The sequence below is a fragment of the Hipposideros armiger genome, unplaced genomic scaffold (genome assembly GCF_001890085.2).
Source record: "Hipposideros armiger isolate ML-2016 unplaced genomic scaffold, ASM189008v1 scaffold_819, whole genome shotgun sequence".
Lineage (NCBI taxonomy): Eukaryota > Metazoa > Chordata > Mammalia > Chiroptera > Hipposideridae > Hipposideros > Hipposideros armiger.
Genome location: NW_017732169.1, coordinates 264941 through 287988, shown reverse-complemented (window position 1 = coordinate 287988; position 23048 = coordinate 264941). Strand labels below are relative to the sequence as shown.

At 57.5% G+C, this 23048-nt stretch overlaps 2 protein-coding genes across 10 annotated transcripts in view; one reads left to right on the top strand and one right to left on the bottom strand.

Annotated features, from left to right (window-relative positions):
- CELF3 (CUGBP Elav-like family member 3) overlaps positions 1–13998 on the top strand; it is a 14194-nt gene extending 196 nt beyond the window's left edge. The window contains exons 1-14 of one of the 8 annotated variants that reach the window (XR_002122390.1): positions 7–759; positions 1918–2000; positions 7029–7077; positions 7517–7645; positions 7767–7846; positions 8746–8889; positions 9042–9183; positions 9364–9513; positions 9842–9907; positions 10085–10201; positions 10442–10585; positions 11242–11379; positions 12305–12366; positions 13088–13998. Coding sequence is in view for 7 of the 8 variants with exons in the window: in XM_019628974.1 (XP_019484519.1) it covers positions 615–759; positions 1918–2000; positions 7029–7077; positions 7517–7645; positions 7767–7846; positions 8746–8889; positions 9042–9183; positions 9364–9513; positions 9842–9907; positions 10085–10201; positions 10442–10585; positions 10783–11174 (1641 nt within the window). In the remaining variant the exon portion in view is untranslated. The other 7 variants (XM_019628979.1, XM_019628978.1, XM_019628977.1 and 4 more) reach the window with 7 other exon arrangements.
- A 4414-nt stretch (positions 13999–18412) lies between these two features.
- Positions 18413–23048, bottom strand: part of SNX27 (sorting nexin 27) — a 67245-nt gene continuing 62609 nt past the window's right edge. For both annotated transcript variants that reach the window (XM_019628969.1, XM_019628970.1), the window contains exons 11-12: positions 22863–22922; positions 18413–22001 (exon numbers count right to left, since the gene is read on the bottom strand). In XM_019628969.1, the coding sequence (XP_019484514.1) occupies positions 21954–22001; positions 22863–22922 (108 nt within the window). In that variant the 3' untranslated portion in view covers positions 18413–21953. The remainder of the gene's footprint in view (positions 22002–22862; positions 22923–23048) is intronic.

The window sequence follows — 23048 nt, the reverse complement described above, 5'->3', positions numbered from 1 at the left end:
CTGAGGGGAGGACCTGAAGGGGGGCGGCAGGGCAGAAGGGACCCCCGGAGCCCTGCCGCCATCAGAGATCGAGCATCTGGCATCAGGGATCTTCGGACCCAGCAGAAGCATCAGCCACAGGGGAGGTGTCCTCTCAGGGAAGCCAACGAGAGCGCCACCTGCCCCACATCAGGAGTCCCCCACCCCGTGCTGGCAACCATAGCAGGCCCCTAACCCCTCAGCCTCCATCCCCATCGCCCTCCTCAGGCCCTTTCCCCCACCTCCAGCTCTCATCTCAGCTCCCAGCGCCCCTGCTACCACCCCACCCTCCAGGTCTCGGCCACACTGACCCCCATCCTGGGATATTTGCCAAATCCCTGGGAGGACATCGTTTGTTTGGGCGATGCCCCCTGGTGGCATGACAGTGTCTGCCTAGACCCCTGACCCCTAGCCCTCAACTCCCTGGCCTCCTTTGTGTGGAGAGCGCTCCTCTGCTCAGCCTGTGGTTGGGGGCCCAAGGGAAAGCCAGCCCCGGCTGGGCCCCGGCCCCCACCACTTGCCTCCTTGCTGGGCAGCTCCCCCTGGCCTTCGGGCCTCTCCCTGCTCCCCTCGGCCCCTCCTCCTGGGCCGCCCCAATGAAGGAGCCGGATGCCATCAAGCTGTTTGTGGGGCAGATCCCAAGGCATCTGGAGGAAAAGGACCTGAAGCCCATCTTCGAACAGTTTGGTCGGATCTTCGAGCTGACTGTCATCAAGGACAAGTACACCGGGCTGCACAAGGGTGAGGGGTCAGGCCAGGCTGGAGAGGCTTCAGGGAGTGGGGCTGGGAGGCTGGGCAGCTGGGAGGAGGGCGGACGCAGGCTGGAGGGGTGGAGTGGCCGGAAAGGGCCAGCCTGGAAGGCGAAGAGTTTCTGGGCTGGGGAGTGTGGATGGAGGAGCTAGAAGGGGACCCGGAGGGAGGACGAAGGAGGGCCTTTTGGGGGGAAGAGCTGTCAAGGGGGCTGCAGAGATGTGGATCTCAGAGATGAGGGAGCATTGTCGTGGATGAACTGGAGGGACGATGGAGGAACCAGAGAGCTGGGCAGGGGTGTGTGTGCGCGCGCAGCACTGAGTCTCGTAGAGGTCTCAGGTACTGTTGGGATGGAGATCAGGACACGGGATCAGGCGCTTGACCCGGAAAGAGTGGACATGGACTGGGTAGGGCAGCTCCCAGACTAAGGAGATGGACCTGGGAAGCAGGGTAGGAAGGACAGAGGTTGGTGAAGATCTGGGAAGTGTGGGGGACTCGAAAGTTATGAGAGCTGGAGGCCAAGAGAGGCCGTGCCTCAGACCTGTCCAAATGCAGTGTGGCTAAGCCCGCGGGGCCCAGGCAGGACTTGGAGAGCCCCAGGCACTGGCCGTCAGAGGGCCACACTGCCTCCCCTCCACCAGCCAGGGACTTCCGGCTCCTGCTAGTGCCTTTCCCTCTCCTCTATTCCACCTGCCTCCCAGGGAGTTGGAGAGAGAGGAGGAGGAAATAGGGAAAATGGGAGAGAAGGGTGACGACGACCAAGATGGAGGGAGGTGGAGGCGAAGGAGGAAGAGGAAAGGAGATCAGCTGAGGAAGAGAGAAAACCACACTGCACGCGCTTGTCTGGCGATCACATGCCCCTCGTCCTCCCCCCCACACAAAGCCCCGTCTCCCAACAGCCCCAGTGCCCTCCGTCTCCCACCCCCACCTCCACATAAGCCTTTCAGCCTCTGGGTCTGGTCATCAGCCCAGAGATCCCTGGAGCAGAATGTCTGTCCCCTCTCAGACACCTCCCCACCGCAGCAGGCAGAAGGTGGCAAGGAGGGACAAGCTTCCCAGACCTCCATCTCCTGGGGGGGGGGTGCCTTCTAGGGAGGGAACACCAGGGACTCACCCCCCACGGGGTCTCTCCCCCCCTGCCCTCCTCAGGATGTGCCTTCCTGACATACTGTGCCCGCGATTCAGCCCTGAAGGCCCAGAGCGCCCTGCACGAACAGAAGACGCTTCCAGGGGTGAGTCCCGGCCTTTCCAGGCCAGGGGGCTGAGAAGGGCCTTCACAGGGGCAGGGGGCTCCCCACCTTCCCAAGACACGGAGTGTGTTTTCCACCTCCTCGCCTCCCTAGGAAGTCCCTCGCTCCTTCCAGCACGCCTCACTCTTGCTGTAGATGCACGCCTCTCTTCTCACCTGGAGAGAAGCGATTAGGGAAGCAAACGCGAGGCACAGGTGCAGCCCCTTCCCCACTTCCCAACCTGCCCGTGGGGCGACACTTAGAGGGAGACCCTAGCTGATTGAGAGGGGAGGGGAGACTTTGGACACCAAGTGTGGGGCACAGTGAGCAGGAGGCACCCGGGCTGTCTTGTGTGGCTCTGGGGAGGAAGTCTGGCTGGGAGCTGGGGGAGGGGTGCCTGCTGTCTGAGATGGGCCGCTGGGGCCTGCTGGCCTGGCATCTATGCGCTGGCTTCTGAGCCTGGACAGGCTCACCTCCTGTCTCCCAGACAGAGCCACGGGAACAGGGCCACAGGGCATCGGGGTGAAGCAGGGCCTGCACAGGCCTGGGCTGGGAGAAAGTCCGAGAGGCAAGCACAGACGGGGCGGGCAGCATGGAGGCAGTATCACCGTGGAGGGCCAGGCCCTACCCACCAAGTGTGGCCTGGCTCCTCTAAGGCCAGAGCCCTTTGTCTCTTCCTGTCAGCCAGCAGATTGCCCCAGGCCTGGACTGGCAGGGGCAGGCATAAAGAATTCAGCCCCCATCCCCAGCCCCACCCACCATTACTCCACCTTGGGGGGAAGGATGTCCATTTGCTTTCGCTCTCTGCTTCTGAAGTCTCCAGCACAGTGAACTCCAGGAAGTACTTCTTGAGAGATCACTGCCCCCATCCCTTCAGCAAGCCTTGGCTAAGGCTGTCTGGGGGCTGGGGACACACCTGTCCCAGCCTCTATCCCCCCCCCCACCCCATGTGGGAAATGGGGAGTGAAGCTGATTTTCCATCTCACTAAACGATGGGGAGAGAAGGTGGGAGATCTAGGAAAATTAGAACTGCTTCAACTGCTCCCAACTTCCGACCCTCCACGGGTCTGGGACCCACCCCCTCTGAGGCCCCCAACCCTTGAGAAGCACTAGGAAAGCGAATCAACCGCTGTCACCCACTATCTGACCCCGGGAGGTGGCGAGGCAGCCTGGCAGCCCACAGCAGCCATTGCTCACAGAGTTAAGGTCCATGCATGTGTGTGAGCGGGCTTGGGATCCCAGCCCGTGTGCGCGTGCACCCGTGCGAGGGGGTACCCGACAGGCCAGGTGTGTGAGTGTGGGCACGCACATCCCTGGGAAGCCTGGTTCCAGTCAGTCACATCGCGACTTTCCTTCCTCTGCCTTTTTCTCTCTGGAGGCCCCTGACAAATCAACAGTTTTCGCTCCACTGCTTTTTCTCTGTGTGTTTCTGTCGTCTCCCCATCTCTCAGAGCCCCTGCAGAAACCAGAGGGTGAGAGAGAAGGTAGAGAGAGGAAGGGAGACTGGAGCCTGGGGGTGGGCAAGAGCCCCGGGGCCGTCTGTGCCAGCTGGGGGCATCAGCCTGAGTCTGTCCCCCTCCCGCTGCTGGCATGGCTCGGGCAGGGCTCTGTCCTGGGTGTGGCAGGGCGCTGCCTCCCCTTCCAGAGGAAATCAGGCCCAAGGTGGGCAGTGAGGGAGGGCACCCTGGTTAATGATCACCGAGCCCTGTCCCTGAGCTCCCAGGAGACACCGAGTTCTCCACTTTGGCCCTTGCCCCAGGGGACAGAGAGCAGGACCTGACAGCACCTCTAGTAGGAAACGAGGGGTTCTGTCCTCCAAGGGGGACCCCATGCTGGGGGCTAGGATAGTGTAGGGAGCAGATGTCTGCGACCAAGCTCTGCCTGACCCTTTGTGTCCCCAGGTCTCCTCTCTGCCACCTGCCGTTCTGGCAGCAGTCTCCCCTCAGGCAATTGAGTGTGTACACAGTGTGCCAGCTCTTGCGCAATCGTGTTGGGAAGTCCTTCCTACCATCGAATCCCCAGGCCTTCCTGCTGTGGGTTCTTTTTTTAATGGGGTCCTTTAGTTCTCTCTCCTTTCTCCCCATTTTTGTCACCCCAGAATCTGGAAGGTGCCACCATATTAGGGTGATGCTTCAGGCTGCAGAGAGAAAGAAAGGGGGCTGGGCCTATGACGGTCGAGCCCCATTTCCTCTGCTCTCCACAGGAGTGCCCAGGAGTGGCTCTGCCACAGGTCCATGGGTTCTTCCTGCCATCAGGGTGTGACCTCCTGGAGGTGACAGTGTGAGGGACCCCTCTACTTGGGACAAAATCCCACTCTGGGGACGTGGCCCCATCAGCTTCTGCTGGGCCATGGACTCTGGGCCCCTGGGGAGGACCTGTGTGTGGTCTGGGATGCTGGGCACACATCTGGGGCCAGGAATGGCAGGGCGTCAGGCCTGTACCCTTAGGAGAATTAGATGAGCTCGGCTGGGAAGTGAGGTCTTGGCTGTTGGTGAGGAGGAGGGCCTTACAAGTGACCGAGTTGGTTGGGGGGGTCTCGGTGACAGTTGTTTGGAGTACAAATAGCCCCTTCCTCTTTGGGAGGCCCTCCGGAGGCCTTATCACTTAGCAGGCGGTAGCTAGGGAAGAGAGGCACCCAGGACTGGGTTGCCAGGTAAACAGGGCCCAGCTGGACTCAGGGGAGGGGGCAGGTGTGCCCCAGCCGAGCTAACAAAGACTGAGCTTCCCACAGGAAGTGCCAGGCCAAGAGGCGAAGGCTGGCAACGGGGGCTGGGGGCCACCGAGGGAGGCTGTCTGGGGGGGAGCATCAGGGAGCCTTCCTTCCCTGTGGTCTGTACATTCGTGTGTGTGTGTGTGTGTGTGTGTCTTTGTGCGACTCCTTATCAGCTGTGGGTATTTATTGATGTGCTATTTTTGTGCCTGGGAGCCTGTGCAGGGAAGGATGGCATCCTTTCTCTCTGGGGCCCAGGTTCCCCATCCCCAACTAGAACAGCAAATCCCCAGGGGCCTGCTGGGAAGGGGTCAGTGGCAAGCATGAGAATTCCCCCGACAGGGCCACTGGGCCCCAGGTTATGGTGTGTTCTCTCTCTCTCTCTCTCTCGTGTGTGTGTGTGTGTGTGTGTGTGTGTGTGTGTGTGTGTGTGTCTGCTAAGGTGCCACCAATCAGGGGACTTCCTGATTGCTTGGGTCAGAGTGCAGGAGAGGAGGGTGGATGACCAGAGGCCGAGCACTGTACTCCCCACCCCTTCCTACACCCCCCACCCCCACACACCCCTGAGGAGATTGGACCTCAGATGGGATAATCCCAGATTGGTGGATAAAGCTGGGGGAGCTTGGCCAGAGGATTTGCGTGACTGGCTCCCCCACCAGCTGCTCTCTGATCCAGAGATGGGGGTGGGTGGGCAGGGGAGCAGTATTGGTTGAGGTGGGGCTTAGATTTGATCGGGACTGGGAATCACTCGCAAGCACAATCCAGCCAGACTGACTGGCATAATGTGACACCGGCCAGGGAGGAGGGGCCAATGTGAGATGGGGCGGGGCAGCTGTCACTTCTGCCCTACGCAGCCAGCGCTCCGTGCTAGAATACTAGAGCTGAGGGGACCTGGCTCAAGAGGCCTGATCCAGCCATTTCACAGAGAAGGAAGCTGAGGCCGAGGAGAGAAATGACTTGTCCAAGGTCACTCAGCTAGTGAACGGCAGGGCCAATCCTGGGTGTCCATTGCTTTCTCTGAGGGTAACTTTAGCCCTACCCTCAGAAGGTAGATGCATGGTTTCTTCTGTGAATTTATGTGGTTTTGGTCACTGGAACTAGGACTGCCCTGCCATCAGAGGAGTGGGGTGACCAGGTGTGGCCCCAGGGGTCAAAGTCTTCAGCAGCAAAATATTTTCTGGGAGGAAACACTGAGTCCTTCCCTTCCCTCTCCAGTTCCTACGAGGCTCCCCGCCCTGGTGAAGGGAATCAACCTGCAGGAGTCCTCTCGCCAGAGGAAAGGCGAGAGAGCATGGGGAGAGAGGAACTGGGGTGTCTGCCTTTCCACTGGAGGCTGAACAAAGGGAGACACTGCAGGAGCAGGGGAGAGGGGAGAGCCCTGGAGGATTTCCGGGGACAGGGAGGCTTGCCAGCATGGGACAGTCATCCTTCAGAGCTGTCTTGTATGTGACACCAAGGGTTTGATCCTGGGGAGGAAGGCAGGAGAAGGGACAGACAGTATGGCCCCTGAAGGGCCTGCTCAGCACCCTCCCTCCAAAATCAGGAAGCTCTCCTGGGCCCCTCCCCCACCTCCCAGCTCCCCACCGAATCCTCCACACACACCCCCATACCGTGTTCCCACCCCCCCACCCCCCACCCCGCACTCCTCCGGTGTGTGGAGCAGCACACAAGTGATGACGTCACCACGGTCGCCAGGGCGACGGGGACGGATAAATCAGGCTGAGTGGGCGGTTGCCATGGCGCGCATGCATTCTCCCGTTGCCACGGAGACTGGGCATCTGCTTCCTTTGTGCTGCCCGAGTGCCTTCCCCCTAGGGTCAAGGGGTGTCGGGGGCAGAAAGAGAGGCAGACACACCTCTAGGGGTCAGAAGGAAGTCGGGGCATCTGTGGGGTCTCCCTCAGTCTAGAGTCTTCCTTGAGGCTGCTTGATGGGTGGCCTCTGGTGCCTGCTGTGTAGGATGGGGGCAGCGCTTGTTGAACAGCCCCTTGGCTGGGCTCTGTCAGGACCTGGGGCCTGTGGGCAGCCCCACTCTCTCCCCCTAAGTACCTGTCCCTGGCCCAGTCGTCTGGGGCCCCACCTGAGCCTGGCACTGTGCCCCACGAGCAGAGCATCCTTTTCTGCTCTTCCTTCTGTGCCTCTAATCTCCTCCGGTCCTAATCCTGGACAAAATCAGGCCCTAGGGCTCCCTTCCCATCAGCGACTCAGGGAGCTGGGGAGCCTCCCGGGCCTGGGGCTCTCTTCCTCTGGCCTCCTGGCCTGGGGAGGGCTCCTGGATATTCAGAGGAGGTCCCCAGCAGTTGCCTTCTCTTCTCTCCTTTAGATGAACAGGCCGATCCAGGTCAAGCCAGCCGACAGCGAGAGCCGAGGAGGTAGGTTCTGTGCCTTTGAACCCAGTCCCATTCTCTCAGCCCACAGGCCCAGGGCTTGGGAGTGGCTGAGGGGTAGGCAGCCCTTCTTGAGGAAGAAAGTCAGAATTCGGAGGGGTTCCCAGCCCAGGTGGGCATAGGAGTCAGCGTGGCCAGAGGGGACGTGTGCCAGCCCATCGCAGAGATGGCAGGACTGAGGCCCGGAGTGGCACGCAAGCCCTTCAGAACTGGGATCTGCACTCTATGGAACTGTAGCCCTCCCTCAACCACCACCCCTTTCACACCCTGGAGCTATTGGTCCCCAGGGCGAGGAGATGCTCTGGGGCTCCAGGGAAGAGCGGAAGGTGGAGGGCGGGGCTTCTGCCTGTGCCAAGCTGGGACAGAGCTGGGAAGCAGCCACGAGGCCCTGACCGTGGCCTTTCTCTTGTGCCCTGTCCCCCAGAAGACCGGAAGCTCTTTGTGGGGATGCTAGGGAAGCAGCAGACAGATGAGGACGTCCGGAAGATGTTCGAGCCCTTTGGGACCATAGATGAGTGCACTGTGCTGCGGGGGCCGGATGGCACCAGCAAAGGTAGCCCAGCCCCCTCCCAAGGCCCTCCTGCCCCTGCCCCACTGGCTCCTGGGGGGAGGAGGACTGTGGGGGCCTGGAGGGTGGGCACTCACCCTTTCCCTTTCCCTCTTGAACACTCTAGGCTGCGCCTTCGTGAAGTTCCAGACCCACGCCGAGGCCCAGGCGGCCATCAACACCCTTCACAGCAGCCGGACCCTGCCGGTGAGCTCCTGTCCAGTCCATTCCGGACAGGGTCTTCGAATTCATTTGGAAAGAATTTTCAGGCAGAGGAACTGAACCTCCTAGGGACACTTTCACATTTCAAATAGCATCTCCCTACCTCTTACCCCATCCCTGCCCCTCGCCTTCCGTCCAAACGCCCTCCCCCTCATCTCCGGCCTCCCCCATCCCTCAGCCCTCTCCATCTCCTACCTCTTCTCCCACCTCCCCACATCCCCCCACCCTCACTGGCTGGGCATCAGGACATTTGCTCAGAGGCCCCATTTGCCGTCAGCCCCTGGGCAGGAGGTCAACTGACTGCACTGTGGGGGGCTCCCCAGCAGAGCAAACCTCTAAACCGGAACTAGAGGCTCTCCTGCAGGGCCGGGGAGCACTTAGCAGGGACTTGCCCCCGTCCCCGGGGACAGAGAGCTGCCTTCCAGATTCTAGGTTTTACAACAGTCCTTGCAAATGTTCCCGTTTGGTTATTGTTTGGTGCAAGCTGGTATTAAAATTGGAGGCTGCACCCCCTGAGAGTGAGGACCAGGGTGTGGGGGCGGGAGTGGTGAGGAGTGTGCGGGGCAGCCTGAGATTAGAGCTTCTCCGTGGCTGACCCACCCTGGGGACGATTTCGGGCTCTTGAGGCCAGGGGTGAGGCCAGGGGGCTCTTCCCTTTTCAAGCGCGTGCCTTCATGTTCCTCAGCTTTTCATAGTCTCCTGCACAGCCTAGCAAAGAGTGAGGGTGGGATTAAAATCTCCCCATTCGACAGAGGCACGATGGCGGCCGCCCTCCCAAAGAGGCCAGGCCATACCTGAGTGGTGGGCCTGAGCCAGGTCCCGCGGGCTCTGTGGGGAGACACCCACCTCTGTCCCTCTGACCGCGGGGTGGCGCCCGTGCGCAGGGCGCCTCGTCCAGCCTGGTGGTGAAGTTCGCTGACACGGAGAAGGAGCGAGGTCTCCGCCGGATGCAGCAGGTGGCCTCCCAGCTGGGCATGTTCGGCCCCATCGCCCTCCAGTTCGGAGCCTACGGCGCCTACACTCAGGCCGTGAGCACTGCCCCCAGCCGGCCAGGCCACCCCTCTCCTCCTGGCCTCCAGCGCCCCGCCCCCACCCTCCCAGTGCCAAGGCCCCGGGTTGGGCTGGGAGCCGCGCGGGGCGCAGGGGGCCTGTCCCCACTGTCCTCTCCTCCTGCCCCCAGCTGATGCAGCAGCAGGCGGCCGTGCTGGCGGCTCACAGTGCCTACCTCAGCCCCATGGCCACCATGGCTGCCGTGCAGATGCAGCACATGGCTGCCATCAACGCCAACGGCCTCATAGCCACCCCCATCACCCCATCCTCAGGTGAGGCCCAGGAAGGGCTGCCCTGGTGGGCACGGCGCAGGTCAGGGGGCTACCACACTGCAGGGTGGGGAGGCGGGCTCCGGGGTCAGAGAGCAGCTGGAGTCCTCCAGTCTGCGTGCACACCTGCTGAGTGGTTGTCTGTATTTGTGTGTCGGCTTCTGTCTGCTTTCTCCTCCCCAGGAACCAGCACCCCTCCTGCCATCGCTGCCACGCCTGTCTCAGCAATCCCCGCTGCCCTGGGTGTCAACGGCTACAGCCCGGTGCCCACCCAGCCCGCCGGGCAGCCTGCCCCTGATGCTCTGTATCCCAACGGGGTTCACCCCTACCCAGGTGGGGGTCTCTGCTGCCCTCCCCTGTCCCCAGCCACCACTCCCATTGCCGGCGGCCATGACCCTCTCCGGGCATGGGGTTGGTTATAAGGCCTTTCTCCTGCTCTGTCGTCCTGGGCAGGGATGTTCTTGCTCAATCCTAGCCAGGGAAGCTGAGGCACAGAGAGGCAAAGGCACTTGTCCAGGGTTGCACAGCCAGTCACAGACTTGAGTCTTGCTAATGTCGGTTCTCCCCTCTTCCCACTGCCGTTTGCATGTCCACCCTCTCCTTTCACACCCATGCTCACGTGAGGCTCTCATCCCACCTGCCCGGCCTCTGCTCTCCCCAGCTCAGAGCCCCGCAGCCCCCGTGGACCCCCTGCAGCAGGCCTACGCAGGGATGCAGCACTACACAGGTGAGGACCCCGGCCGACGGGAAGGAAGGAGGCTCAGAGCTGGGTCTGGGGTGGCTCGGACACCTCTCAGCCCTGCCACCCCCATTACCTGGGCCAGGGGCAGGGAGGCAGGGCTGGCGGGGAGGGTCAGGTGGGGCCGTCTGGGAGCCCCGCTAGCTCTCTGCTTTCCCACCCCAGCAGCCTACCCGGCAGCCTACAGCCTGGTTGCGCCTGCGTTCCCGCAGCCCCCCACCCTGGTGGCTCAGCAGCCCCCGCCGCCTCCCCAGCAGCAACAGCAGCAGCAACAGCGGGAAGGTGCGACCCTTTAGGGACAGGGGGGCCCTTGTCGTGGCTCAGGGACACGCTCTCAGCCACTCCAGGCCCAGTTCTAGCCCCATGGGTGGGGAAGACAGTGAGTGGGGCTGAGGTGGCTGGCGCCCCGTCCACATGCCGGGGGCCGTGATTGGAGGGTCCCCCCAGGACCTGCTTTCCCAGAGGCCCTGGCTCCAGTCACCCAGTCACTGAGCTGCGCCTTCTGTCCCTGCTGCCATCCAGGCCCTGACGGCTGCAACATCTTCATCTACCACCTGCCCCAGGAGTTCACTGACTCAGAGATCCTTCAGATGTTTGTCCCCTTTGGTCACGTCATCTCAGCCAAAGTCTTTGTTGACCGGGCCACCAATCAGAGCAAGTGTTTTGGTAAGAATACGATGACCTCAAAGCTAAAATATGGCACGTTTTTGCCAACTCCAAATGAGGACAGTCTGACCCATTGGAAGGCACTCACGGTTGCCATTTGAAACCCAAATTGTCCTACAGTCAAAAAAAAAAACCACCATTTTTTACGCATTCAACGTCCCAGACCAGCTGCTGCCCAGGCCCACCTCTCCCTCCAGAAAAACTCAGCTTCATCTTTTCTCCACGAGACCTGATTGAATCCGTGCCCCATGAGGTCTGGAAGAGGCTCAGGAAGGGAAGGTTGTTTCCAAAAGGAAGGCTTAGGGAGTCGGGCTCAGCTGCCTTCGCGTCTTTGTCTGCAAGGCTGCTTCAGGGGAGAAAGGGAACAGTCTCGTCCTCCCTGCTTCAGAAGCCATTTAAGGTCTGGAGATTCAGAGCAATCCAGGCTGAGGGGGCTGCGGGTGGGGCTGCTCCTCAGAGAACACGGGGAAGAGGGTCCCCGGGTGTGAGCGGTGGGCTGGGCTCACTCAAGCGAGGACTGCTGGCTGAGTGCCTGCTGCGTGCTGGGCAGCTCTCCAGGCATTTGGGGCACCTGGAGGCAATAGGGTAGTGCTGAGGAACCGAGGAACACAGGGGAGTGAGGTGGGGCAGGCCGGCCTTACGCCCTCTCCCCCCAGGCTTTGTGAGTTTCGACAATCCAGCCAGTGCCCAGGCCGCCATCCAGGCCATGAACGGTTTCCAGATCGGCATGAAGCGCCTCAAAGTCCAGCTGAAGCGGCCGAAGGATGCCAACCGGCCCTACTGAGGGTGCCCAGGTGGGTCCTGCTCCCGTCCTGTGAGCCCCACAGCCCCACACAGTGCAGCCATGGCCCTCACTTGGCCTGGCCCCTCTTTCCCCACAGGGATGCCTTCCCACCCCCACAGGATCCGCTCCCTCAGCTGTGTCATCCAAGTCTCACACTCTCGTACACACACACACACACACGCAATGCATGCACACTCACGCACGCACATGCACACACACACATGCACACTCACACACACACATGCACACTCACACATGCAATGCATGCACATTCACGCACGCACATGCACACACACACACACATGCACACTCACACACACACACACACCCTGTGACCCCACAGAGCCAAGTCTGTATATATCTGTGTCCACTCCCCAGATCTTCCCCAATATCTGGTCTCGTCTGTCTGGTCAGCGTCCATGTGTCTGTGTGTCTGTCTCTTTCTGGTTTTCAGTTGGGTTGGAGTGGAATTAGGGGAATAGGGTTTGAGGATTAAGGGGGCTGGAGGGTCCTAGAATCACTGGTTCCTGGAATACCAGTTGTAAGACGTGGGGACATCAGGTCCTCGGTGCCCTGGACTCCAGGTGATTTTCTTATGTGGCAGTAGACCCCTGGGACAGTAGAGAGTGCACAGAACAGACTGGGGGAGTCCCAGCCTTGGGCCTCTCGGGAGCTGCTTTGGTTCAGGCGGAGGAGGCTGAAATGCTGGCCTGCCTGTGACTTTCAGGGAACAGGTTCCCTCCGCCCCACTGCCCGCCACCACCCCAACCACATGACTCAGAGCCATGAGCTTCGGGTCCTTTGATGTTGTTTAATCTCCTTTGGACCAAACCCCCCCGAAAAATACAACCCAAGAACAATACCCACGTTTTCTGTTTCTCCCCCTTTCCCCCCAATCCTGGCTGCTTAACTCCCCCCACCCTGGGGGCCCCCAGCCCAGGGCCCGTGTCCATTGTCGGCCGAAGCCCCCATCCCCGGACCCCTGCTCCGGGCCCCTGTAAGTCGCATGGAACAAGCGTGTTGTCTTTGGAGCCAATTGTTTGTTATTCGGGGAGGGGGCCGTGGAGGGAAGCGCCCCCCAGCCCAGGGTCAGGGCCGGGGGCAGCTCGCGGGATGTGCTTGGTTAACAGTGGTTGGTGACTGTGGTCTGTGTTCTGTGCGTCTCTCTCTGGCTTCCTTCGTTCCTTCCCAAAAAGGAATGAGCCGCCCCCTACCCCGCCCCCTCCGGGGCCAGGGTCTCCCCCAGAGACCCCAGGCCCAAGCCTGGCCCTCGCCTCTCCCCTGGCCTGCTCTGCCCTTCTTTTTCCGGATGTCCCCTCGCTTTCTCCAGGTGTCTGTCCAGACACGCGCCGCCTCCTTTCTCTGAGTTATCTCTGCCTGCCTGTCTGTCGTCTCCTTTCTTCGCCTCTCTCCCCCTCTCCCGGTAGCCCCTTTCTCCATATCTTCCAGCCTTCCTTCTCCTCACTGGCTGTTTTAACTATTTCCTCCCTAATATCTTTGGCTTCTTGTGTCATCCGCGCCCTCCCTCCCATCTCCTCCACCCTTGCCCCTTGTGGAATGGCTGGGGGGCCGGATGGTTCAGTGTGGACGGAGGCCTTTCGGATGACCTGCCCTCCTCGGCCACCCCAGCTGCCTCTTCCCCCACCCCTCCCCGCCCCCCCAGGAGCCTGTGACCTGTGACTTGCCCATAGCTTCACCCATGTTTCCTTCCTTCACAGGTCTGGAGACACCACAGGAAGGGGCACCTCACCCCCTCTCCCCACGACTGGCCCCAGCCCTCTCTGCACATCTGCCCTGGGCCTTGATTGGGCGCTGGAGCAAAAGCTGCTTCACGGCCCTGGGGGCACCGGACACCGGCCCGCTCCTACCACCCGCCTCTCCCAAAGGGCCTGTCTCCTCCCAGGTGCCCTTTTGGCCTTTGTGAGGGAGCAGGGAACAGGCTCCAAGGCTCCGGGGTGTCTGCCTTCTGTGCCCAGCTTTCGCACTTGCCTCCCCCCACCAGCGGCCTGGTCTACCCGTGCGGCTTCCGGAGGGCAGCGGGGCTCCCCCCCACCCCCCACACCCTCATCCCAGCCTCTTCCCCGCTTTAGGGGTTTCTCAGAAGCTGGTTCTCACGCTCCCTGCCACCCTCAGCTAGAGGTAGGATGTCCTGAACCCCGGGCTCCCAGCCCTAAAACTCACTGCCTCCCCCAAGGGCCCCCTCCAAGGAGGGTGTGGGGGAGCCCTGAGGGCTGCCTTCCACCGGTCAGCCACAGAGACCCTCTTCCTTCCACGAGGAAAAGACCTCCCCCGAACCCCTAAAAATGTTTACAGTCTCTGCTGGTCCCCTCCGTGTAAATACCACTACCAGCGTGCGTTATCCGCCCGGCCCGGCCCGGACGCTGCCATCTCTCTTTCTGGGAGTTTAGACAATGTTTCCCTTGGATTTTTTTCTCTCTTGAGTTCTCCCTTTGCTTTGAGGGGTAATTGGGTATTTGGGAGGAGGGGTGTGGGGAGGGATCAAGGGCTTTATTACCTGATCATTTTCTTTAGGAAGAGGTTTTAGGGAAAAGAAACGGGTGGGGGCGGGAGTGGTAAGGGAGACTGGGGAGTCCGTTTCAGACACTTCTCTATGCTTAACTTATTTATTTATTGCATTTTACTTTTAAAGAGTTCGTCTTTTCTGTCTAAATAAAGAAAAAAGTTTAAAAGCATCAAATGAGAGTCTTGGGAGGTGGAGGGTAGGGTTTGTGCACATGGGGCGGGGGGAAGTGGGAGGTGAGGAGGGAGGTTTGGGAGAGACGATTGTCAGGAAGGGCCAGCCCTCACCTCTGAGCGGCGTCCAGGCCTTGATGGCGGCTCCGTGACCCTATTCTTCCACCCTTCTGTGGGGCTTAATTCTGGAAGGTTCTGCAGAGCTGGGCACAGAGGGAGAAAGGTCAGCAGGCCCCTCCTACCAGCACTGTCCCTCTGAAGACTGAGGACTTGCAGCCTCACATTGCAGACCCCCTGCTCGCCCCTCGTCCATGTGGGTGAGCTGCCCCAGAGCCCGGCCCGTGGGGACACTGGGTCCTAACTGTACCAGCACCATCAGGAAGCATTAATGTGCATTTCCTCACTTAACCTCCCACCAACCCCGTAAGACAGGACAGAATTTGACACACAGGAAAATGGAAGTTTTGGAGGTTAACTTACCCAAAGCTACTAAGGGACAACTGCAGGAGTTGAACCCAGTTTGTCAGACTCCCAAGCCATGAAGCTCTCGGCTCATAGGACCAGCTATCTGACCTTTGACCCGAGGCAAAGACCCCAAGAAGCATGAAGCAGGCTGTAGCCTGACCCCATCAGGCAGGTGGACTGCATGAGCCCTGAGGTCCCTCCAGCTTCTAGACCCTTCTCTGAAAGGGCTCACACAGATGTAGCCTTTGACGTCACAGCACACTGCCATTTGCGTCTAGGCAGGTACCTGTTACCTACCTTCATCATGTTCTTGCTCGTGAGCTTGCTCACCTTCCAGCCACAATCTGGTCTCAGGCCTGAGATGTTCTCTGAGAGCGAGAGACGAGGAAATCCCACAACCCACCCCTTCCTCCACCCCATACTTCTGCCTTCTCCTAAACTGCCCCAAACTAGAGCAGTTAAAAAGAGAAGCCGCCTGTGAAATCCTACGGTGACGTATCTGTGGACAGTTTCAGGAAGAAGAGTCTCTTGGATCAGGAGAGATCGGGAACAGGGCCTCACTCGGAAGGAAGGGAACCCAGTCGGGATGCTTAGCGAATACACAGCACCTGAAACGAACGTTAAATAGACACAGGTGTTGCTGGGTGGGGGTCAGAGATGAGAAGTCTTTAAGGAAGACAAAGGGAGTTGGTCGTACTGAGTTTTCTTGAGCTGTCTCACGGAGGCTTCGCAAGTTTCTGGGTCAGAACGGAAAGGTGGAAGGTGGGTTTTAGACCAAAGGGCATCTCCCAGAGAGAGATGGGGGTTCTCCTTGGACGTGGGGGCTGGGAGGTAACAGGACTGGAAGTTCCCTCCTTCCCGGCTTCCTCCCAGACCTCAGGCAGCCCCTCACACAAACCCTGAGGACTACATTTACTGTCTGTCACTGCTCTCTGCTGTCCCCCTTCCCGCAAAGCCTTTTGCCGCGGCCACATTTTCTCCAGAGAAGCAGGCGGTAATTAAGGTTGAGTGACGGGGATGAAGGAGCCACAGAGGGGTATTTTGAGGGAAACAAAACCACCTCGGGGCAGGGATTCTACAGGTCCTTTGACAGGAAAACGTAGGAGGCCACCTGAGACAGAAAAGGAAGTGCCAAGCTAGTTTCTTGTGCAAACGCAGATTTTTCAGGCTCTGTATGGGCTTCAAATATAGCGGGAAGGGCGGGAAGGAGGGGCAGCTCTGCCGGCTCCTGAAATTCACTAACTTCTCTGGAGCAGGAGAGACCCCAGTGATAAAATGGGACAGAGAAGAAACAGGATATGATGACAGTAGGATCCCCTTGCTTCAGCCCAGGCAGGAGGAAACTCAGCGGCAGTTTCTTCTAAGATAATCAAGTGGCCACTCACATGTTGATGGCAGCAGAGAGAGGGGAGGGGAGGGCACACGAGTGGCACAGACCGGCTAACAGTCGGGGTGGGGAGAGGCCTTACAGTGAGAGATGAGAATATGGCAGGGGAAAGGCCTGGGTAATTCCTTCCGTGCACTCCCATCCCCCGTCTGTATTTTTAGAACTTTGAGATGTATAAATGTCCCATTTCCCTCGGGTTGGGCCCGCTCCTAGTCTGAGCACCTCAGCATCTCTGACTTGCAGGGTTTCCTTTGTTAATTTTACATGAGCAAAGCCTTGCACGGCCTTGGCTTCTTGTACCTGTGGCTGAAGAAATCCCCACTCGTGGCCAAGCCTCCCCCCTTCTCCGCATCCGAGCTCCTGGTTCTCAGAAGATTCTCACTCTCAGGCCCGCCTGTCCAGTTGATTTCCCTGAGTGGTCAGCCAGTTTCCTCTTACTCCCCATAAATGGGGTTCCCCCTCTGATATATTGCATTCTCTCATCTGCTCAATGAAAAAACGACTCCCAGCGACATGTTTCTATCCTCGTTTTTCCTCCTGAACTCAGTTTGGGCCCTTCCTTTCCTCAGGCTTCCACGTTAGTTAAGTAGCACCGCTCTGGACCTGCTGAAGCCAAACGTTGGTGACGCCCTTCTCTCACGCCTCACACCTGATCCAGCTGTGAAGGCCCACTGGTTCTGTCTCCGGAACATCTGCACTGCCGTCAGCACTGTCCAGGTCATCCTGGACACCAGCAGTGTCCTCGCCCTGTCTGCGTCTCCCCTCCTGCTCGCCTACAAACGGTGCTCCATGGAGACCCGTTGTCTTCGGCAGAGTCAGTTAGGTATTGGGTACCTACCTGGCCTTGTCCCCCGCTGTGTTCCCACCGCCCAAAACAGAGCCCAGGACGTTGGAAAGTGCCCAGCATATAAGAAGTAACAGCTGGACGCCCGGACACCGCCTCACCCATCCTGAATCATACTGTGGGCCTACTGGGTCAAAAGCAAAAACGTCTTCTCCCCACAAGTTTCAACTCTTAAATATTTCTATTTTCTAGTCACCTAGACATGAAACCCTGGGAGCCTTTTCGTCCTCTCCCCTAAATTCAATGTTATTCACAGAACATTTTACTTCCACAATTTTTCTCATGCCCACTTATCCCCCCTCCTCACTTATTCACGGATCACAGCAAGAGTCTTCATTGGTCTTCTGTATAGATTCTGAAACATCCGTGTTTCTGAACTACAGCTGATTGTGAAAACCAACAAAACGTCTCTGGTTCTCTCCCCTCTTCCTTTTTTTTTTGTAGAGCACTTCCTCCTGGATTCAAGGCTCTTCCATGTTATTCCAAGTTCTAATCAAATAGGACAAGTGGCCCCCCATTCATTCCCAATGACTAGCATCGGGCACACAGTGGCTCAATATAGTTTTCTCAATGCCTTCTTATTGCAAACCTGCTCACCCTAAACAGTTCACCTTAAACACCGCTTCTTTCACGACCATTTCCTCCCTTACTTGCCTTCATCGAGGGGCCCTTCTCCCTTTTTCCAGTTCTTATTGCCCGTAAGCCTTCCACTGCTGTGTCTCACGGACATTTGCGAAGCTCTCAGTGCTCAGCTGGCAGAACCTTCTCCTTCGCTCGGATCTGTTGCTGCGTCTAACACAACGCCCTCGACAATAAATATTTGTTGCTTTTAACGTCTGGATTCTGTCCTCGTTAAAGCGAAACGATTTCCCCCATCAGGATGGCAATATTTATCAGACTCCAATTCCTCAACGCCAGGTGGTCGTCTCTCCCGGAAGCGCCAAACCAAATAAATGTCAAACTTGACCTTGTTCTACGGTCTTCAAGCAAGGAGCAAATGCATGTGGTCAGGATTGTGAAAGTGATACCACAGGAAGGTTTATAAAAAACGATCAAGATATCGGCCTAGCACAGATGCTAAGCTTCTCAGAGCCGACTCAGCCAGGAACCAATGAACGCCGAGTTCTCTGAAGAGCGGGTGTTCGGGTCGCAGCGCCTGCAGCTCCCCTATGACGGCAAAGACCACGCATGGCGGACGACCGTCCCCAGGGGTATAGGCAAGTGGGGACGACCCCAGACTGCCTGGGGCTATGCTGGTGCCCATCAGGGGTAACGTGCACTTTTCAGCTCACATTCCAGAGACAAGTCTCCCGAGTCACTTGAAAACTGACATGTATGCCAGTCGCCAGGGGTAAGGGGACGCTGCCAGGCTGTCTGTGGAAGGCTGAGGGAGGGGAGTCCTGTGAGAGCCAACACGGATTCTGTGCAGACTGAGGTCTGAGGGGGGAGAAGGGATTTTCAGAGGAGCCACTTGGCACAGGTTAGCCCGGGGCCTCCCACTTCTCCTTCCCCACCCTTCCCGCCTCCCTAACCTGGGAGAACTGGTCAGCTGGTCCTCCCATGTTCAGGTTGACCCTTCTAACTCAAATCCCAAAGGTCCCTCTTCGCTTCTTCCCACACTACCCAAAGGATTTGTAGTCTAGGAAACCAAAGAATAGTTTCATCAATAAATCAATTTATTTAAAAGAATATGTTACAATTAATTACACTAAGTGACATTACCAAACAATTTTAGAGTGGTTAGCTCTAGAACAAGGAATGAAAGAAACACTGTTAGCCATTATGTGTCTGCATATTTTCTCTTCACATTTCTTAAATCACAAATAAAAAATACAAGATACTGCAGTGAAAATACAATTAGAGTTTCTCTCAAATAAATTAAAAGTGTGCATGGCCTGGGGAAAACTGAAGCCCATCTCACTGGCTCAAAAAGGGGACAGGATATAAAACTGGAGTCCAAGGTCAGCCGTCGGCCAAATGCCTTCCCCATGTCCCTCCCCCCTTTAATGCCGACCCCGAGCCCTAAGCTTCCCACACACCTGAGATTATCGCTTGGACAGAGCTGATGTCGTCGTAGTGTGAGCGGGGCCCGCACGACGTGCTCAGGTTTAGGTGAGGAAGACAGGAGGCGGGCAGCCGGGGCGCTGAGGCCAGCCACCGCCTCCAAGGTCTCTGAGTAAGTACCCCTCGAAAGGACGCCAATGTGACATGAATCTGGTGAAGGAACCAGGCAGCGCGCTGGAGTCCCACAGACCAAATGGTTTCTACTGCCGAGTCAGTCCAGCCGAAGCACGATGGGTGGCAAGAGGGAGGGGGCAGTGGTCCCACCAGGTCTGGGGGCTTCCGGCCAACCAGAATGCCGTCCCCTTTAAGGAAACTGTGTCCTCGGAGCCTGGCCATCAGTTGGCAAATTCTGAGATGAGACATGTCACTTCCTGCCAGTGCCCAGCATGGCTGCTCCCAGCACTGGGTCTGGGGCTCCAGGGGAGTGACCCAGAGCTACTGGGTGGCTAAAGGATGGAACCACCTGGGCCAGGCGCGGGGCTTCTCTGGGCACTCACCTGTGCGGAGCTCAGGCCTAGGGCCAGGGGAGGAGAAAAACGGAGAGCAGGAGAAAACTAGAAAGGGCAGAGACCCCGAGCGTGGCCCGAGGAAACCTTTCTGCAGGGATCTGTGTTTTCTCCTGATCCATAAAAAACTCGGAGCGTTTCCCAAAGAGGGCAGAAACTGAGTGTGGAGGGGAGGACAACGGATACCAGGAAGAGCCTGCAGGCTCTGCTGGGGCAAAGCAGGGGGAAAGGGGGGCCCTTCTGTCTCCCAGAGATAAACTGCAACAGAAGCCTCCGGGGGCAGAACCCAGGACCAAGGCAGGCAGCAGGGCTCAGGGCAGGAAATGTGGGCCAGGGGGAGGAGTAACACACGGGCTGCTCCATGCCAACAGCCTGACCCTCAGCTCCAGCCACGTGGAGGCCCGTGGTCCTCCAGGGCCTCCCCGCACCCCCTCCTTGCTGCAGCTGAGTGCCTTGTCAGTGGTCCAGCCCCTCCCTGGGGCTGTTCCTGCAGATTATGCCAAGAGGCCACCCACCTATGGGGCCTTCACCCAGTCTCCAAAGCACCCATTGAATTCTACCCAGAAAGGGTGGAGCAGCGTGCACCCTCTCTGAGGGCCTCCACCCTACGGGCCTCCCCACTAGGCCTCGTATCCGGAGGGCAGCATCCGCACTGTCCATGGCCTCCTGCACCGTTCACTCCTACCCCACTCTGAGGGCAAAGGTGGTGTCAAAAGCCTCTTTAGCATCTTGGAGTGAGAAATCAACATATCTTCTTTCCAGGGTCCTGTGGCTCATTATTAAATTCATTTAGGCCAAAAGAAGTTAATCTCGTGTCAAAGCCTTCAAGTCAAGGGTCATTCTCTGCAACTGGAAACATTCAGCATTCTGACACTTTGCACTGATTCCACATGGTTTTGCAGAGAGGGGAGAAGACAGCACATCCTATACAATCCTACATTCCCTGGGGCCAACGGCTGCCAGGGTGACAGAGTGAGACAGAAAGAAAAGTGGCCTCATGATGACCTGCAAAAACGAGTTACAAAAAAAAAGAGACTTCGAACCACCCAACACTGCTCAGTGGAGCTGACTACAACCCACTGCGGTTGCCTCCCAGTTAGACAAAGCCCAAGAGGCCGCCCTACAGAGGGTTTTGTTTCGAAGGTGGAAAAGGAAAAAGAAAAGGAGGCTGAGAATGCCAGCCCGGCCCCGGAGCCTGGGCTCCGGTCTCCAAAAGTCTGACCACAAGGTCACGCGAGGGGCTCTCGAGGGACAAAACGTCTTTCCTTCAGCGCCCTTTAACTGAAAGTTGAGATCCAGCCCAAATCAACCGTGTCGCTACTGCTCCTTCCCGAGTCCTCAGCCAGCTTGGATGGGCTCTGGCTGGGTCGGCGCAGACCACTGGGCCTCTCCACGTTTCGCCCAGCCCGTGGGGATACCGACAGATGCCTCCCCACAGAGCTGTTTAGGAAGTCACAGAGGACGTAACGGTTATGGCTGGCGAGTGGTCAGGAAGTGCGTGGGGAAAAGCTTAGGGACACAGGGCATCTGAGCCTGCCTTTCCCGTCTACGTCCAATCTGTGCCTAAAGGTATCAGCTTTACCTCGCTCTGGTCCCCAGTACCGTCCCTGCATCAGGAAAGGCAGGGACATAGGAAATTATGACCATGAAGTGTTTCCGGTTCCTGTGGCACCAACCTCCTGGGCCCACCCTCCCCCATTCCAGGCAGGCTAAGGGAAGGCATCCATGGATGGGGCCCCCGAGGGAAGCAGGAAGATGTGGAATGTGGCTAGAAAGCCTTAAGTGGGAGAGAGACGACCGACCAGGAAACTGTCTGGGAATCAGGAGACCACACCAGGTCTTCAGACTCTCCTGCAGCCCGAAGCCTTGCTGCCCGAGACACGTCTCTTTCTCCTCCCCAACAGCCTCTTGGAAGATAAAGAAACTATGCTCCTTGCTCCTCAGACTCTGTGGTAACCCATGAGCCAGAATCTTCACTCAACACAAAAAAGGGGCAAAAAAACCCAAGCAGGTTGTAAACTTTTCGAGTCCTTCACGAGGAGAGGTATTTTCCCTGTAAAATATTTTTTTTTCCTTTTTAAAGTTTGTTTCAAAATAAAGAGAGCAAGAGAGAAGTCATGAATTTTAGTGAAAGGTGTGTAAAAACACAAGCTAAAAAAGGTACTGCCATCAATATGAAATTTAAAAAGAAATATATATATGTATATACGTGCAGCTAATTTGTGTATATATAATTTTTACATACATATATATATATGTCTGAACAGTGCAAATGGATGGAGTTCATAGTTCCAGTTTTAAAAATATAGTACAAGGAAGGAGAGTCTGTTGGTGTGAGGCCCGGGCCAAGGGACGAGATACCTTTGGCGACTCGGTTGGGCTTGTTTCTTTTCCTGTCTTAACTCAGTGACTCCTCGTGCTGACCAACCTGCTGTTTTCTACCGGCTCAATTCCAGAGACACGAAATTCAGAGGGATTATTAATAATATTTAGTTTAGGGCTTTTGAATATAATGACTTTTTTCCTTTTTCTCTTCTTTTGTGTTAATGGTTACTCTGTCTGGCATGGGAGACGAAAGGGATAAGAGGGTGAAGGTGAAGAGAAGGGAAGGGGAGAAGGAAAGGCTAGGTGGCCATGTCCCTCTGCTGTGACCTCGCCATCTGGAAAATATTCTGGAAGGAAAAGAAGAGGAGGGTTATTGGGACGCCCCCGGTGCCCACATCTCCCCCAGCTGAGATAAGCCCTCAAACAGAAATGGACAGCGCACGACTGGATGACTCGATCTGACTGGTCTCTTCCCCGACAGAACCTCCCGCCTAGAATCACAGCCTTTTAGAGCCGGGAGGGACTGTGGAGATTAATTATCTGGCTCAGCCTTCCTGTTTTACACACGTGAGATGAGAAAACTGAGCTCTAGGGAGGCTGGTTTGCCCGAAATCACAGAGAGGGGACAAAGCCGGGAGAGAATCCAGACCTCGTGCCCAAAGTCGCGTCTCTCCCTACTGTACCAAGAATATCTATTTCCACATTCCTGCCTTTACCTGCTAAACCTGGAAACATTTTCTTTGACCATAAGTAGCTAGTTACTCAGAATCTTCCAGATTCTGCTCCAGCACTGGCATATACAGATGGCAAAGCAGGAGCAAAATCCTTCCCCACCTCCATATTCCTGGTTAGCCTGAACGGACGCTGTCATGACCCATCCGGTCACAACAGCTAACACAGGACAGCTGCCTTGCTGGGTCAGGAACAGCATGGAGGGTGACTTGGTAAAAACAGGCAGAGGAGAGTCCATGACATCATGAGAGAGGGCTGAGCCTGCAGTAGATGGCCTCGTGCAGACAGGGGAGGGAGTAGGGCTTTTTCCAGTCCATCCAGCACCCCCAGGAGTGTCCTGACTCCCACGGGGTGGGTGGCCTATTGAGTCCCAGAGAGATGGGGATGGAGGTGAGGGTCCCAGGGATTTGGCCAGAGGCCTTCACATTGTAAACAAACAAAGGTGAAACGGCCAGCTCAAGGTTGTTCAGAATTACCTCTTTTCTCCACTTGAGCTCACAGAACACCCTCTCGAAGCATTCATGCATGTAATTGAACTGAAAAAACAAAACAAAACAAAACATAGCAACGCTCAGTGACTTCTCAGGACCAGGTTCCACAGGGCCATGCCGTTGAACTTCTGCCCGCCCCCCACCTTCCTAACCTGCTCAGCCTAGAGAATC